This window comes from Sceloporus occidentalis, unplaced genomic scaffold (assembly GCF_023333645.1).
Source record: "Sceloporus occidentalis isolate IW3139 unplaced genomic scaffold, rSceOcc1.0.p SCAF_2, whole genome shotgun sequence".
In the NCBI taxonomy this organism is placed as follows: Eukaryota; Metazoa; Chordata; class Lepidosauria; order Squamata; family Phrynosomatidae; genus Sceloporus; species Sceloporus occidentalis.
Window position 1 is genome coordinate 11,189,295 of NW_028316982.1, and position 18,682 is coordinate 11,207,976.

Consider the following 18,682-nt stretch of genomic DNA (forward strand, 5'->3'; position numbering starts at 1 on the left):
GATGTAAAAACATTTTTTGCCACAGAAGTGTTCTTAAGTATGTTTCCACAATGGAAAACATTAGACAAGTCTTCTAACATGGAGTTTGTATTATGTCTCCTTTTTCTTAAAATTAGGAAATGTTAAAATGCAGCAAGAATTCAGAAGGTACTGCTGAACTAGAAGAAGCTCTGGCCACCGTGCTTGATATCATCAAGTCCGCTAATGACTCAATGCACCAGATAGCAATTACAGGTTATGAGGTAGGTAATAAGCAAGTCATAGAGTATTGCATCAACTGATAGTCTTCAGACCCAGCTGTTTCTTGGAATCTTATTGGCTCTCTTGCTTACTAGGCCCCAGATGATCTGATTAGGGAACAAGTTATCTGAAGGACAAAAATCATATGAGCCTTGCAAAAGATCAGTGAAACATTTGTTTTCTCTTTCTGACATAAAAGGAAAGGAAAGGAAAGTTAAGTTCTGTTTTTCAATAACAAACGCCATAGTATTTTGTGGAGGATGGGTGTTTGAGGTGATACAACATTTCCTTTGAAGATATATTATTATTTTTTTTAAAAAAAAACACATTCTGTGAAGGCATTGCAAAATACTGCTGAAACATTTGTTTTTCTGTTATCCTACAATGCCATCTCAGGGAAAGGGCAGAGAACAAAGGCAGAGAAACTGGAAGGCACATGCCCACTTTGCATGCCCAGCACTGCAAGCAAGATAGCATTTATGCCACAGGTGAACGGATGTGGTGGTGGAGTGGGCCGAGGCAGAGGAGGGAGGAACACAGAGGCAGCAAATATGAAGGAAATGTACTGGAAAACACAAAGCAAATGAAGTAAATCCTAATAAAGAATATGAAAATAGCAAACCCTCTTGTAGTTAGAATAATTGTGGGGAAAGTGCTGTTCCACACTATTTTGTTAAAAATGTAATAAAGCCCTAAGTTCAATGTTGTTTCACAACAATTTTTTAAAAATGTGAAAAAGCCCCAAGTAAATACCCTAAAGGCACCAGATCTTTATTTTGGAAGCTAAGCAGGGTCCACCCTGGTTAGTATTTGGATAGAAAACTACCAACAAATACCAGGAGCTGTAGGGTATATTTCAGAGGAATTAAGTAGCAAAACTCCTTCTGAGTGTTCTTGGCCCCTATGAAATCCATGGGGTCGCTATAAATCAACAGGCAACTTGGAGGCACATACATCTTGCTTATGACTCTCCATGTGGTTTTGTCCCCATCTCTGCATGCAGAACATTAGTTCTCCCACTGAGCTATACCCTTCCCAAGAAAAAAAAGTGTTGTGGATGTATTTTCAGCTCCTTCCAGAAACACAGAGATGGGAGGCAACGCTATAATATATACTTCATTATAAATTGACCTCATATACAAGTCGAGGGCAGGCAGGTTTTGGGCCCAAAATTATTGATTTTGATATGACTCATGGATAAGTTGAAGATAAAACTTAGGGGCATCTAACAAAGGATCTAAAGGATGAAGCAAAGGAAAACAGTGCCAAAGATCTTACAAAGTTCCAGCAGGCATAACTGTTTGTTCTCACCCTAGAGGCTGGATAGAGGCCAGTGCTTCCAGGACGGTTTCCACTCTTGACTTTCACCAAGGGATGGTTCCTTTTTTAATAAGAGTTAAAGAACAGTACTTATATTGACCCATGCATAGGTTGACTCAGATTTTGGGGGGTCAATTTTTTGACTAAAATTTCTAGACTTAAGCATGAGTATATACAGTACGTGGAAGAGAATAGAGTTGTAGAATAGGAAGGGACCTAGTCCAACTCCCTGTGAGAATACACAGCTAAAGCACTCCCAAAAGCTACAAGCTCTGTTTAAAAGCTCCAAAGGAGAACCCACCACTCTCTCAGGCACTTCAGTCTATTGCTGTGTAAAAATAATAGGCTTACCAGGTTTTGAGGTGAATGAAGACATTCATTGGAATAGGCAGAAGAGGCACGTTTGAGTTCAAAAGAGAAAAATCAGTATTGTGTGTAATGTTACCATTTTTTTCCTATCTGTACTTCCTCTATTCTTTATACTTCCCTATTTGCAATTCATCCTGAAAGCTACAGATCAGACTTCTGTGAACTTTTTCCCCTCAGACAAGCTGACCCAATTCTTTTTCAGAATTGTATGACTCACCGATCTCTTTGCTGTATGGAGAATGTCTGTAGGCACTACATCACTCATCCAAGGAGAGCTCAGTGCAAGAGTGGAAAGAAGCACTTCATTTAAACCAATTTAATGAAAATAATAATTTGTTTCTAACCCATATGTGATAGCTGTTTTACCTATTTTGGATCATCTGTATTAAAAAGCTGTTTAGCTCCTGCTTTTTTTTATCATTTTACTAGCAGAAGGCTAAGACAATCCAATTTACCTTTAAGTTATGTGACAGAAATTCCATATTTGTAGGCAACAGTCCAAGGACCTTGGCCAGTTCGATAACACTATTTTTCTTCATCAGCTCAACATTCCATTCATGCTATATAACAGGAAGCATTTACAGTTCAGTGAAGTTTCTGAATATAAACAGCAAAGATGCTTGCGACATGGTGAAGTCTAAGGAAGCAAAAACTGGGGAGCACACGATAAAACCCACAGGAGAAACTAGAGACATGTCTCAAGGTGCTTAATAGATGAATGATTTATTGATTAAAAGTCCTTGGGTGTCTATCAAGGATGGGCAACACCAGGCCTGACAGCAGTACATGCAAAAGAGATCTAAGAGTCTTAGTGGATGACAGACTGAAGATGAGTTAGTAATATGATGCAACAGCTAAAAAGGCCAATGCAGTTCTAGGCTGCATCAATAGGAACATATTGTCTAGATCGAGGGAAACTCCCACTGTTCTGCTTTGGTCAGACTGTATCTGGAATACTGGCGGGATACAGACGGGCAAAAAGGGGTGTATTCATGACGTCATGAAGGTAGAGCCTTCAGACGGGCCTTACCTGAATGCCGCCATGAACACGCCCCCCGCACGCCCCAAGCGGGAAGAGGCGGCATTAAAAAGGTGCTGCTTTTCTCCGCTTCTTTTCCGTTTGATGCGCAGCTGCGCAGCTCCGTCTGTAAGCTGCTGCACCGGTACGCCAGAATTGCTACGCCGCTAATTTAAGTTGCCCATTTAAAAGCTCTGTGTCTGCTGCGTCGCATAATGAGTCGGGGTCCTGGAACATGCGCAGTTTGCAGTCAGGCTTTAATTGCAGCGTCAGCTGCCATGCAGGTGTGGAAGCTGCAGCACAGCTGCAGCGCATTTTAAGACTCGTAACCCTAACCCTAACCCTAACCCTAGAGCAACATGTACGCATGCGCTGCTTGGAAAGTTTGGACTTTAAAGTGAGCCCCTACACACATTCCTGTGCCATTTTCACCTAACAATAAAAACCACTAAAACTGTAAATATTTACATATATACAAGGGAGGTGATGGGGGATGGCAGGGGGACAGCGGTGGCAGCGGAGACAGCTGTGGCTGTGCATTGCAGATTCAGCAAGAGCGCGGGGACCAAAGGAGAGGAGGCATCTATGATGCTGGTGACACTGGCAAAGTGCAAGAGGACAAGGATGCCAACACCAGCTGATCACCAGCTGGCAGGAGACCACCATTGTTCTTGGGCAGAGCGGGGGGAAAAGTTTTAAAGGGGCTTGGGCATTTTAAATGTGCCCATAGGCTTTCTGCCACCGCTGCTTAGCGCTGCAACTGCGCAGCTGCGCATCTGCCAGCTGGCAAAGGAAAAAAAAAAGCCCCGTTTTTGGCTGCCCGTGAGGAAGCTGCCTCTCTCTTTGCAGCGTCCTCCGAGGTGGCGGTTTGGAAACTGCGGGTCCGAAACGGACCCAGGTGAGGCGTCTTCACTGCCCCCCATGTGGAAGCCCCATCTCCTGAGCCACGCCCCCGGGGCGGGCGGTCTGGAGGCTCCGTATTCAGCAGAATACACCTCCAAGACGTCTTCCCCTGCCCGTCTGTATCCCGCCACTGTGTCCATTTCTGGTCACCACAATTCAGGAATGATGTGGACAAGCTGGAGAAGGGTGTCCAAAGTAGTGAAAGGTCTGGAAACCAAAGTAGTGAAAGCTGCTTAGGGAGGTGGGTATGTTTGGCCCAGAGAAGAGAAGGTTAAGGGGTGACATGATAGCCATGTTTAAATATTTGAAGGGACATCATTACTGAGAATAGTGCAAGCTTGTTTTCTGCTGCTCTAGAAAATAGAACATGGAACAGTGAATTCAAGCTACAGGAAAAGGGATTCCACTTAAACATTAGAAAGATGGTAAGAACTGTTTGACAGTGGAATATGCTGCCTTGGAGTGTAGCAGAGTCTCCTCCTTTGGACGTTTTCAAACAGAGGGTGCATGACCATCTGTCGGGGATGCTTTGATCATGTATTCCTGGATGGTCCTTGGGGTCTCTTCCAGCTCTGTGATTCTACTCTACAAAAGCCTGTTCCATTAAATACATTTGTTAGACTTTGAAGTACCACAAAACTCTTCAGGGGTTTCTGGATGAGGCTTTTAGGTGAAGTGTCTTGCCTCAAACACATCCAGATGATGTGTTTTTAACTTGTAGCCCTCATGTAATTTTCCACTGCTTTTTTTTGTCTTTTGTTTTCCTAATCGTCTTACAAAATAATTCTTTTAAGGAAAGCAAGATGAAATAGCTGCAGTGTCTTTTGAGTGGTAGCTCTAGGAATGTTCTTTGTTGTTACACCTGAGCACCCCACTTCTGAGCATGTAGAAATGCAGAGGTTCAAAATTTTACCCTGGGATCCATTTCTTTAAGAGGAGCTCACTGAAAACTGATGGCATTTCAATGATATAAGGTTTATTTACAGATGTATTCAGCTGAGCATAAGATCAAGGTTCACAGCAAGAGCTTGGACAAGCTCCTTGGGGGGAGGGAGGTGGAGTTGCAGTTTCAAACTTCCTAGCCAGCTATGGCAGTGGGCAGAGGGAGGTCTGGGACCTGAAGTTTGAAAAGGAACTTCAGCAGACTCTGATCAGAGCAGTTAACATTTCAGCAGATTTCTGCTCTCTCTCAAATTTTTAGAAAATCCATAGTTCTGTAGGATTTCTGGCTGAGAGCTAGTCAATTCTCTTTTCCTTTTAGTTCCAGAAGAGAATGACAGCTAAACACACAGCAAGGCTTAGTCTGCAGTATTGTTTTCATCCTGGACTCAGTAAAGACATGTTTTAGGAAGTAGAGAAGGCTTAAGCCCCTTTCAAGTCTAGAGGGCACAAGAAGAAATTAATCATTTTTGCCCATTGCCTATGCATTTTTTGTCCCATCTCATCTCCCCCTGAAATGCATTGGCTGAGAGGTTTCTAGTTCAAAAAAATAACTGATTTCAAACTCCAGTATACACTGATAATAATTACAAAATTTTAACAGATAACAGGTTACATTGAGAACAGATAGATTAAAGACATTTTAACCACAATATTGGAAGAAGACCTGCAGGGTTATTTTGAACAAACCATTACAGTTGTTTTTGTGGAAAATGGAAACTGAATATTAACAATGAGGAAAGAATTGAATTTAAGATTGATAGGAAGAAACTGGGCCAATGAGAACTAGAAGCTTGATTTAGGCTTCCTTTCTCTCTCTTATGTCTTTCTACAGGGAGATGTGCATGAGCTTGGTAAATTGCTCCTGCAGGGCTCCTTTAATGTTTGGACAGACCATAAGAAGGGACACAACAAAGTAAAAGATTTGGCCAGGTTCAAGCCAATGCAGAGGCATCTCTTCCTTTATGCAAAAATCTTATTGTTTTGCAAGAAGCGGGAAGAAAATACAGATGGCCATGAGAAGTCTCCTTCATACAGCTTTAAAAATTCTTTGAAGGTAAGTGGTTAGTTATGGTGGAAGAGAAGAAAAGCAGGATTCAGTGAGGCTATCAACAAATTTGAACAAATTTGGAAAGTTGGGAAAGGCTTTGGGGTAATGATATCAAATTTACCGCCTCAATGGATATAAAAGAAAATATATTTAAAATGACACATCGTTGGTACTTATCACCTAGTAAATTGGCTAAAATGAATAAAAAAGGGAAGGGTAATTGCTGGAAATGTAATAAAAGGACCACATGTGGTGGACCTGTACCAAAGTAAATAAATATTGGAAGGTAGTACATAACTCAATACAGAAAATTCTCGGTATACAAATTCAATTTAAACCAGAACTATTTTTACTAAGTATTTTGGAAAGTAAAGAAGAAAGGAAACATTTGAAGATCTTATTGTATCTGATAGCTGCTGCAAGAATCGTATATGCAAAAATGTGGAAAAATAAAGAAATCCCCTCAATAGATGATTGGCTGAAAAAATCTACAGAAATGATGGAATTGGATAGGTTAACAAACATTATAAGAGGAAATGAAGCTGAAAAAACAAACAATGATTGGAATAATTTTAAAATCTTTTGTGAAAAATATTGGTCATAAGTGCGGACATCTTAATGAAGTAAAGAGTCATAAAATATAAAGAAATTAAGAACTGAAAATGAGAATACAAAAGAAATAGCAATTCTTATAAATTAGAAATGATAGGGAGGGGGGAATATACATAAAATATATATATATATATTTACATTATTATTATTTTTTTCATTTTCAATACTTTCTTAAAAAATACCCCCCTTTGAGGGTCTTACTAATTTACGGCCGATACATTAGATATTATATTTATTATTTTACACCCCAATTAATATAAGTTCACATATTGGTCAAGTTAGATTAATCAAAATGAACAATAGAAGAAACTAAGCATTGGTCCACAGTGAATAATTATATACATATATATATATATACAAAGATAATTTGTATATAAACTGAAACACAGGTCAGGTAATTTGAAGAAGCAGACAAAAAGACTGCTATAGGTAAAGAAATTCTCTGGAGAAAAAGCTCAAATGACTGTCAAGTGAAAATACTATAGATGGGATGGGGGAAGGAGGGGTTTCTCTTTTTATTAAATATTACACTTTTGTTGTCTGGGATTATTACACTCTTTTTGTCTTTTTTTTTCTTTTTGTAAATATTAGGGGAAAGAAAAAAATAACAAGAGGATGTTTTGGTTGTTAAATTACTAGGTTTCTTTTTTTCCTGTATGTAACATGATATATAAGATTGGTGACGATAAACAATGACAAATAAAAAAAACACAAAAAAACAAATTTGAACCAGCTGCAGGAAATACCATTGCAAGGAAAGTGGTATAAACATGCACCTGCTTCTCCCTGCAGAAGGTTGCAAGTGAAAAATTCTTCATCCTTTGGGTAAGGACACTTTGAATATAAGATTGGTATTATCTGTGAGTATATACAACTGGCAGCAAGATTTCTGATCTCATCTCCAGACTTCCAGCACACCAATCTTTCCCCAGCACCATGCCCACAAGCAGCTTACAGTTCAACTAAATTCACAATTTTATGCCTCCATCCAATTTTCTCTTTGCGTCTCTTGATGTGTGAACTTTCTACTGCCATAGTCCTTGTCACATTCTGAAGGTAGGGGAAAGAATTTTCTAGTTCAGAGATTGGGAACCTCTGGCCCAAAGGTTGGTTACACTTTGTAAGACATTGCTGGTGAGTTTGCTGAAATCTGACTGAGTTTCTGCCCCTTCCTTTGTTGCAGTTCCCCAGAGCTCTACTTAGCCCTTGGAAAAAGTGAGGCTAGTTCAATGGACATGTGGCACTTCAAGATCATGGGAATGCAATTTCCCCATCCCACATTGTCCAGTACATGGATGTGTGTCTTAATGTTGTATATGAGAGTGTGTGTATTTTCATAGGTTTTTCATAGGCTACTTTTAACAGACATTTTATAGGCATCTTCACAGGAATTTGTCAAGTTTTGTGCCATTCTCTTATCAATATTAAAGTTGTGGTTTTTAAAAAGTAATAGAAAAGTAACAAATAGTGCAGCAGATAATGTAACAAGTTACTTGTTTTCATCATTATTTTTTAAAATATTTTTATTTTGTTTTAATGGTTTTTTTTAAATTCCATAAAACAAACAGCAGAGACCAAACATAAAAAAATAAGACAAAAAAGTTATCTTTGTTGTAAACTAAGTGGTCCTTTCCAGCCCTTCCCCTTGATTACTCAATAGTTTTCTATAGTGATTTTCTATATATTCACCTTCTACAAAAAAAATTATACATTATGTGCTGATTTCTTCATTATTTAATGTAGTAAATTTAATTAAATTGTGTTTGAACATAAAAACCAGGGAGGGAGATAAAAAGAAAAATACCACTCAGATTGCTCATACACAAATTAAATTAATTTCCTTTACCAGTTGTGTATGGCTTTATTCTTGTTCCTCATACTATCAATTTCTTCTTTCTTTTATCATCATTATAATGAGTAATGAAATTGGGTTAGTTTTTACACATTGTAATGAGTAATGGAACAATTTAGTTTTAAAAAGTTTTGCTTTTCCATCCATGGAAGGAATTTTCCAGTAGCATTCCAGCCCTTGTGCCAAGAACAGTTTACCACTTCTGGTCTAGATCATTAAGCAATACATTCCCACTCCCCTAAGAAATATAACATTCTTTAGCAAGCTTTCTGAATACTTTCTTGTCTGCCGATCAAAAATATGTGTGTGATATGCTCATTTGTGCCAAGGAGTCCAAGAAAATGTATCACTCCTTGCTATTATATTCTGAAATGCTGGTCTGAATTATTCAGATACGCATTTTAAGAACATTTTAGAAGCTGGAGAAATGCAAAAGGTGTTTTCCTTCTCTGACAGTTGAAAAGCAGGAGATCAAGAAATGGCCTTACCCTTCCATCTCTTGGGGAAGAGCACTCTTGCTCCTCCACTTACCCAAGGAGTTCAAGAATGTTCATTCATAAACACAGCACAGATTTTCAGCATATGCGTCTTCAAGCCTGCTATTTGGGAGAAAAGCAGTGAGGGAATCACAGTCTCTTCCCCACCAAAAATCATGTAGAGTTGTTTTGAAGAGCAGATATAAAATCTGCTGTTTCACAATTTCTACAATGATAGAAAGTAGCCTTAGAAAGTGAATTTGTGGCAAAACAGTGAAGAGGTGGACACAGATATTGGATAAAAATACTGCTGCAATCTTTATTTAAAACAACAGTGTGGAGATTAATTGGTAGAAAAAATGAGGGTGAAGGTCTGGGAACTGTTCCCTATTCACTGTCCTGGGGAACTGGTTTGGCTACTCATTCCATGTGTATAACCTAAATGCTGTGCTTACATTGGAGTCTGAAAGTTTGTAATAAATCGGTCATCCTCATGTGATGCTTAGATAGTTAGCAGCTGCCATCCCCAAGTACTATCAATATCAATTAGCTGGTCCTCACCTCACCCATTAGTCAAGGAGAGCTGATTTTGCTTTTCTGGAAGAATCCTTTCTCCTCTTTGGTTACTAGCATGGGGACATCTAAGAAGATATGAGCTTTACACTTGTCCATGTGGCTTTCCAACCAACATATGAAACCAGGAGATGTGGGATGGCAACTTAATCTAGTCTCACCCTAAATCTTGTGATGGGGCCATAGTCTCAGCTCTCATGTGATTTTGATCTTTTGGCAGTTTCAAGATGTCTTTGATTCCCTGTCTTTCATGAGGCATGCTAATGTGGCTAGGAAAGCCTAGCTTAAATTATTTGCAAACTTCCTTCCTCTTTTCGGTGGCAAATGTTGTAGTTCTGGGAGCACTTTTTAAACATTGTGAAAAGCAATGGTCAAGCGATGGATGTGAAATGTTCTGAGCAGTATAATCTTAAAAAGTTAAATTTCCCATCTCTGATCTGAACTAGAAAATGTACTTAAAAGTTATGAAGGACAATTCAGCAACTTATTTTTACTTATCTGGTTTGTAACTCTATTTTCCTCCTGTTTTAGCACTACTGCTTTTAATGTGGTATTTCCCAGCTTGTAGTTTGGGGTGACTTTTAAGTGAGGAAACCGTGGCCATTCAAAACAGCAAAATGTAGAGTTAAGGAACTAAACAGATATTGTGGCTTTCATCCTGGAGTCCTTCAACATCACCATGTGTAACTTACACCACATTATCTTATGTAACTTGTCTAACAATATTGTCTGGCAACATGCATTTTAAATCTTTTCATAATCACAGTGAAATGGTTTCCAAATTCATGAGCAGTCTGACTTGCTAAAACAAGACCTGAATCATGATCAATAGATAACATTTTAAAGAGAGTAAGGAACTGTGAGATCTTCTTGGGATAGAGTTATTTACTTAATCTAGCACAATGGTAAGGAGAGTCACACTGAATCAGTCCCATAATTGGGGAAAGTTATCTTTAATGCAATTTTATTTTGGCTGGTTTTTGTCCAACCATAGATCTTTGTGACTGCTGCGCAAGTCGACACCTTCCAGTTTGATCTAGAGACACACTGACCTAATAGGGAGAGCCTACAGCTTAATGGTAATGCACCAGCTGTGCACTTGTGTCATCTTATGTGCACTTTCTGGCAAAGATCTGAGTATACAAAGCTTAGAGAGATATGTAACTGAGGAACGGTGCATATTGATTTCCACAGATACACACCTCAAATGTACTGTTCAAAAATACAACAAACAATTGTGTTACAAGTCTGTGTATCATGCAGACATACTTCTCAAGAGTTAAGATTTGCAGGAGTTCCTTCTTGAATGTCCATTTGCTGGAAAATACAGTGCTGCATAATATATGAAATGGTCTGAGACTTGCTAGTGAGGGCAGATATTACTCAGCTAGATGATCTGTTGGTCTAACTCCATAGAGAGAACATTGCTATTTTAGTATATACAGGTCAAACTCATCAGGGGCTAACAAGTTCAGAGACAAGAGCTTCTAGCCCTCTGGCATTTCTTCTCCAAACCTCAGTAGAAATGCAAATATTTCTGTCCCTCTCTCATGTATTCTGAGAGCTGTATTTGAAAGGACTAGTCTCATTTACACTAAGGTTTGGGCAAGATAATAGAAGTGTTATAACTCTTTGCCTCTTTTCAAGATCCTTTATGCATGCTAGAGGACGTCTTAGTGGGGAAGGGGAGAGGTTTCAAACAAATGCTGGTTAGAAAGACAAGCCAATATTTGTGGACCTCTAGTTTATATGTCTGCACAATTATTTTCATATCTGAATGGTTCTGTTATGTTTTAGCCCACAAAGTGAGCCCTTGGATTCACAATCTATTCATTTTTATTTCCAGTATAACAGTACTTCTGTGTATTCAACAAAAATAAATGATAAAACTGGAGCTTTCCAGATCTTGGATAACAGTAAAATGTATATCCCTTTGAACCTCCCATTATTCCTCACAATTATGGTAATGAAAGTTTAGAGGATCCTGTCAACATCTGGATGGCCACAAAATCCAAAATAACATTTCCACAATACCGTTGAAAGCTGAAAGTTTGGCCTATAAAGAAATTGTTGGGTGTTGCAATGTTTTCATGTGAACTAAAATGAATGGGATACTCATTGTAAAGATATCAAGTTCTACATTCAAGATTTTCTTTTAAACAGATGAGCACTGTTGGTATTACTGAAAACGTCAAAGGTGATCATAAGAAATTTGAGATCTGGTACAACGGCAGAGAAGAGGTCTATATTATTCAGGTATTGAAAGTCATGATTTTTCACATTTTCCACTTCCCCTTGTCCCAGTAATCCTCTAGATGCTATTAAATTCATTTGGCACCATCGCTGAGGGATGACAGAGTGGGTGAAAGAGAAACTTAATGTGGAATGATACTTTGCTTCCTTCCATCAGAAAAACACTTGGTTCGTAAGTCATAAGACATTAAAAAGAGGATAGTGGGATGACAGTTTGGTGGTTCCTCATTCAAAGATTGTCACAGCTACAAACTCAGCCCATGACTTTAGGCAGGCAAGCTGTTGGGGCCAACCCAATATATTTACTGGTCTGAGACTGAGCAACAAATGGTTCTTCTCTAAACCAACTAAAGCCAGCAAAGTTATTTTGACCCATTAGGCCAGGGTGACCAGTTGTCCTCTTTTTCCAGGACATGTCCTACATTTCAACTTTCTGTCCAGGGGCAATTTCAAAATATCCCCATTCTGAGCATGACTAAGAAGTGTGAATTTATATCTATATTAGTGCTGTTCTCTTAGGGTAGAACAAAATGTTTCTCTTTCATAATATGCAACCAGGGAGACATTTGCAGTGAGGAAGCTGCAGGTGAAAAAACAAAAACAAAGGTTTAACCTGTCCCATAGCTGCTGGATCCTGCTACCCTCCCTTTATCTTTTTCTAGGTGGAGTTTAATGTTTGTGATGGAAAAATTAGCACTTATGCAGAGCTATAGATACAGGAGCCCTCCACATCCACGGATTTCTTATCTACACATTCAACTACCCACGGCTTGCAAATATTTTAAAATATATAAATTCCAAATAGCAAGCCTTGATTTTCCCATTTTATATAAGGGACACCATTTTATTATGCCATTATATTTAATGGGACTTGAGCATCCACAGATTTTGGTATCCACTTGGGTTCCTGGAACCAAACATGGACCCAGTGGAAACCAAGGGCCCATTGTACTGTAATTATGTACAGACAAATGATTTTGATGAGTATGCATTTTTAACCTGTTAGAACAAGGGTGAGAAAGTGGGAGGTTAGCCCTCCCATGAGTCTTGGGAGGGCCACACATCCCACCACCACCACATCCACTGCAAAAAAAAATCAAAACAATTTGTGCCCTAAATTGCTTTGCAGTTCTGCTAGTGGGTGTGAGCCCCAGGCCATTTTAGGCACAGGAGGGTCTTTTTTTTAAAATAACAGGAAGTAATCCAAAATCACTTCCTGTTTTTGTTTTTAAAAGGGGGTTACTAAAATGGTCCAAGAGCAATTTTGGAACAAAAAAGAAAAGAAAAATAATTTCTGTTGTGTTGCATTCTCAGGAGGGACCACACTTTGCCCCCTTGTTAAAAGACGGGCTCTGCTTTGCTGTATTTTTCCTTACTTATTTGCCTTCAGGTCGTTCCCGACCTATGGTGACCCTAAGGCATAACTATCACAGGATTTTCTTGGCAAGATTTGTTCAGGGAGTTTGCCATTGCCTTCTTCTGAGGATGAGAGAGTGTAACTTGCCCAAGGTCACTCAGTGGGTTTATATGGTTCAGTCTTCTGAGAATTCCCCCACACATTCTGGCCACTAGCCATGTTGCTTAGGGGATTCTAGGAGTTGTAATCCAAGAAAGTAACTTTTTCTAAGTTTCTTTGAATAGTAGGATAAGAAATCAGAGAAATCTTGGACAGACTGTAGACCTCTTGTTGCAGGAACAGTGGCAGCTGGTGTCTCAGGTGTGAGTAGGATGGGGAATATGTTCTGGGCTTTAATTTTAATGTTAAAGGTGCTGTCCAAGGTACCGTCCTTAGAAGAGATTCAGTACCCTGGATATCTCCTTTAAAGGTTGCGCTAAACTCTGGAGTGGATTCATTGATCTACTGACTTAAGATCTACCAGCTGCTACTATTCAGGAATACCGTTAGAGGACATTTAAGGTGTCTGGCTGGATATCATGTGATTTTTCTATCTGTCCTGTTTTTTCAGGCTGCATCTGTGGAATTGAAAAACACTTGGGTCTCTGAGATTAGAAAAGTCCTGACAGGACAACTAGAAGCTTGCAGAGGTAAGAGACCAAGTAGTAGGAACAGTTTGGTGTAAATGTTAGGCACAGTCATAACCTTACTCCTCTGAGAGTATATTGCAGCCTAGGATCCTCCTTACTCATGCAGAATGGCTGCCCAGCCTTCAATGTCTTTGGATATCAATGCAGGTTATGCCTGTGATTGTAAAATCCAAGCATATAAATTAATTTTGCGCAGCAGCTTGCTGGATAGAATGTCAGAATATTTTGGGCATACACATTTTACATTTATAGACTGGTTTTCCTCCCTTTCTGTTCCCATTGAGGTGAGAGAAAGGGAGGAGAAGAACAGTGCCTACTCATTGCCTGGCTGGTTTTCCCCATATTGCCCTGCAGAAAAGTAGCAAAATTCTTCTCCCAGAATGTTAGCTAGGCATTAAATGCAATCATCAGTGTTGAAAAGTGGGAAAAACATGTTTGGTTACTGAGGATATACTTGCACTGCCAGAGGCACAAAACAGTAACAAAACCAAGCCTTGCACGTCAAAGAGAAATATGAAATAAGTCAGATCTTGATGCTTATAGTTCCAGCAAGTGGTAGCAGCCAAAAAGTGTGGGTGGGAGGAGGAAAGCTACTCCTCTCCTTTCTTTTGCTGTCTGCTGATTGCATCTTCCCTGATCAGCTGCTGCATTTTTTCCCACAGGAACAGGGCTTTTCTCAGAGGGGTGGGGCATCCCTTTTAAGAAGACAAGAGGTTTCCTGTGGTATCTATACTCAGGACAAATCAGGCATGCTCATCTCGTTCCTTTTCTTTCTCCTGGGTAGATCACTTTCTCCATACTTACACATTCCATATTTGTTGGACCCACAGTTCCTATTACCTAATGGTTGTGGCGAGAGCCATTGATAGGATTGTAGTCCGGAATATCTAAGGGTCACTAGGTTTAGGAAGGCTGGTTTAAATCAAGGGTGGGGGACCTGTAGCTCTCCAGATGATGCTGGTTTCTAATTTCCATCAACTTTGACCATTGGCTATGCTGTCTCTAGATCCAACCTAATCTGGACAATCAGAAGCCCCTGGTGTAGATAATGTTGCAATGGCTCAGCACTTACACTTATTGAGGTGCAGAAATCAGTGAAAAATACCCTTCTACACACCACAGTAATCAGTCTTTAGTAAGCAGTGGATGCTTATAGCCAGACATTGGAACTCCTGCCTCAGAGAGGCCAAGCTGGCCCCATCCTTGCTCTCCTTCCAGCAGCAGGTTAAAACACTTTTGTGCCGCAAGGCCTTAAAACAAGCTTCATTTATATACTGCTTCATACGACCTAAGCAGTATCTAAGCAGTTTACAACTGTAAGCTAATTTGCCCCCAACAATCTGGGTACTCATTTTAGCGACCTCAGAAGGATGCAAGCCTGAGTCAAGCTTGAGCCCTTTTTCTGGTCTTGAACTCGCAGCCTTGTGGTTTTGAGTGAGTGGCTGCAGTACAGGCATTTAACCACTGCGCCACCAGGGCTTTACCATCTGTTGAGGTTGGTCTCTTAAGACTGTGTGGTGCTGGTTTTGAAAATTTTAAGGGTCTGTATATAGTTTTTTATTTTTTTTTTTATTTTAATGCATTTTAATATTTTAATTGTTTAATATATGATTGTTTAATTGTTTATTTTACACTTTCATTTTGTAGTGTTTTTAACCTCTATTGCTTTAAAATGTTGTTAGCTGCCTTGAGTCCCATTATTGGGAGAAAGATGGGATATACATGAATAAAATAATAAATAATAATAATAGCCAAAGTAAGGTTTTAACTGCTTCATCAGTCATAGGGAGTGATTATGATTTTAGACTTGAAATGACTTCCATTTCCTCTTAGGATTGTCTTCCTTGTCCTGACAAGGACTACCATGTCTTTCATAATAATTGAAGAGGCAGATGTTCAACTGATGCAGAGACCATTATTATTATTATTATTATTATTATTATTATTATTATATCCCGCTCTTTTCCCAGAACTGGGATCTAGAGCAGCTCACAACATTAAAAGAACAATACAGTTAAAAACATTAAAAAGTTATACATTAAAACAGGATTAAAATTGTTACAATATTAAGATAGATTACTTATTATTAAAATAATAAAAATACAGTTGAAAAGATAAAATTTTAAAATGATACAACACCCTAAGCCAGTCCTTTAAGAACATTCTGTTTTTAAAAGCCTACTTGCTTAAGAAGGTTTTAACCTGCCGGCAGAAGGCCAATAAGGAGGGGGGGCCTTCTGGTCTCCCTTCGATAATATTTGGTGTAATCAGGAGAGGCTTCATCTCTTGAATTTCAACATGCATTTATTAAAATAAACCTATTATAGCTCATTACTCACTAAGCCAGCTAGCCAGTGAATTTAACAAGCTAATTGTTAGTTTGTTTTAAAACTGTTGTTATTTGGCATGGAGTTGGACAGGATGGCCCTTGTGGTCTCTTCCAACTGAACGATTCTTTGATCTTTTTGCACTTAGGGCGGAAAAATAAAATGCACAGATATAGGATGGGTGACACCTGGCTGAATGAAACTACGTGTGAAAGGGATCTAGGAGTCCAAGTAGACCACAAGTTGAACATGAGTGAACAGTGTGATGCGGCAGCTAAAAAGGCCAATGCTATTTTAGGCTGCATCAATAGAAGTATAGTGTCTAGATCAAGAGAAGTAATAGTGCCACTGTATTCTGCTTTGGTCAGGCCCCACCTAGAATATTGTGTCCAGTTCTGGGCACCACAATTCAGAAAGGACATTGAGAAACTGGAGCGTGTCCAAAGGAGGGCGACAAAAATGGTGAAGGACTTAGGGAGCTGGGGATGTTTAGCCTGGAGAAAAGAAGGTTAAGAGGTGATATGATAGCCCTGTTTAAATATTTGAAAGGATGTCATATTGAGGAGGGAGCAAGCTTGTTTTCTGCTGCTCCAGAGAACAGGACCCGGAGCAATGGATGCAAACTACAGGAAAAGAGATTCCACCTGAACATTAGGAGGAACTTCCTGACAGTAAGGGCTGTTCGACAGTGGAATGCACTTCCTCGGAAGGTGATAGAGTCTCCTTCCTTAGAGGTCTTTAAACAGAGGCTGGATGGCCATCTGTCAGGGATGCTTTGATTTGGATTTCCTGCATGGCAGGGGGTTGGACTGGATGGCCCTAGTGGTCTCTTCCAACTCTATGATTCTATGATTCTATGATTCTATTTCAGACAAAATAATAATAATATGGCATTACAGTTAGTTATGATAATGCTGGCCTTGAAGGGAAAAAATGAGTTACATGTGTGCTTTGAGGCTTACAGATTTAAGAAAAACATGATGATTAAGACTCTTAGTGATCCAGGGGAGGTATGGATTTGATAACTTCTGAACCAGAGTCTGTATGCAGAGTCACAACCAAGGTTGGACTCGGGGGCAGCAATTTCCCCCTCCTCACATATCCACAGAGCACTGCAATCAGCTGATGATAGGAATTAAGTCCATCAATTTTGTCTGATGGGATTTAACACAATAATTTCCTGAAGGTCATCTCACTCAGTAAATCATCCCAACTTACCCTCTCCAGTTGCTGGCTACTGCTTTGCACGTTGGACAAACAAATCTGCACCAGTCACTTCAGCACCCCGATTAGTTCCAAGGACCCCTGTGGTGGTGGTGTGTGCCTTGAAGTCATTTCTGACTTGTGGTGACTCTAAGGTAACCCTTTCATGGGATTTCCTAGGAAATATTTGTCCAGAGGATGTTTGCCATTGCCTTTCCCTGAGGCTGAGAGTGTGTGACTTGCCCAGGGTCACCTAGTGGGTTCCATGGCTGAGAAAAGAATTGAACCCTGGTATCCAGAGTCATAGTCCAGTGCTCAAACCACTATGCCATGCTGTAGGATATGCAAGTATTCATATATATGTGTGTGTGTGTGTGTGTGTGTGCGTGCATGCAACTGCTCAGAAACATTCATAGTTTTCTTCTGTTCTTTCACAGAGGCAAGCCAGCTGCACCAAAGAATCACTGAAAGTGTGTATCATGCACCAATGAATTCTTCCAATTCCTCCAGGTAATGGGTTGATCAACAGCTGCTATATTGTACGTTGCTATTGGGGATTTATAGAAGATGGGCATAATGCAATCTCCTTTCACTGTAAGAAACATACAAATATCAGACTGGAGATAGTGCACTGAATATGGGTGATTTAGGGGTTTATGAACTGATGTTTGGAAGTCAGAAAAATACTGTTGTTTAAGTCAGTATCGGATGTGTGAATATTACTTTTCTTTAACATTCGCTTAGATGGTGTTCTACTAAACTGTTCCTTATGCTATGTGGGCATGCATCTTTGTTCTGGGTGCTTTTCTCATTTTCTTTGCTAAGTGCCCAAAGGGGCAGCTCAGATCAGTGTGTGAAATGAAATGTCTTTCATATTTCATTTATAGCCTTGGGAGCACAGCGTCAGAGTAAGATGTGCCTCGACCTCTGAATTATATCACATTTACAACACTCCATAACATCACCAAATAACTGCGTTATTTTAGCAGACATTTCTGTGTTGTTGTTATTGTTATTAACTAGAAAATTTACCTAGTGTTTCCAAAACTGATATGGAGAATTTCATGTACTATTGGCATGAAACAAAAATGTGGTAGTACGCACAATCCTTATACTTGATTTCACACCAATGTCCATGCAAAGTAGAATAAAAGGTACATGAGGGAGGTAAACCCTGAGGTTTACTAATTTGCCCTGAATGTTCACAAAAATATTCAAAGAATCTACCTACTGTATATATTTGTGTATAAACTGACTTCGTGTATAAGTCAAGGGCTGGTTTTGTGGCCAAAATTATATGTTTTGATATGACACATGGGTAAGTCAAGGATCATTCCATGAAGAGGAGAAAGCACCAGGAGGTGCAGTGGAGAGGTATAGCCACTACCATATTCCTGCCCAGGGATTCCAAAAGGGCTGTTGCCACTCTGCTCAGAAAAGAAAATGGTTCCTTTTTTGATAAAAGTTAAGGTACATTATTAACTCATAGAATAAAAAGAA

The 18,682-nt window shown here is 39.4% G+C and overlaps 1 protein-coding gene across 8 annotated transcripts in view; it reads left to right on the plus strand.

Moving 5' to 3' along the window:
* LOC149317967 (guanine nucleotide exchange factor DBS-like) overlaps positions 1–18,682 on the plus strand; it is a 292,013-nt gene that overhangs the window by 244,408 nt on the left and 28,923 nt on the right. For 7 of the 8 annotated variants that reach the window (XM_089508735.1, XM_089508734.1, XM_089508737.1 and 4 more), the window contains exons 21-25: positions 117–242; positions 5,625–5,846; positions 11,517–11,609; positions 13,574–13,652; positions 17,620–17,692. In XM_089508735.1, the coding sequence (XP_089364861.1) occupies positions 117–242; positions 5,625–5,846; positions 11,517–11,609; positions 13,574–13,652; positions 17,620–17,692 (593 nt within the window). The remainder of the gene's footprint in view (positions 1–116; positions 243–5,624; positions 5,847–11,516; positions 11,610–13,573; positions 13,653–17,619; positions 17,693–18,682) is intronic. The other variant, XM_089508739.1, reaches the window with a different exon arrangement.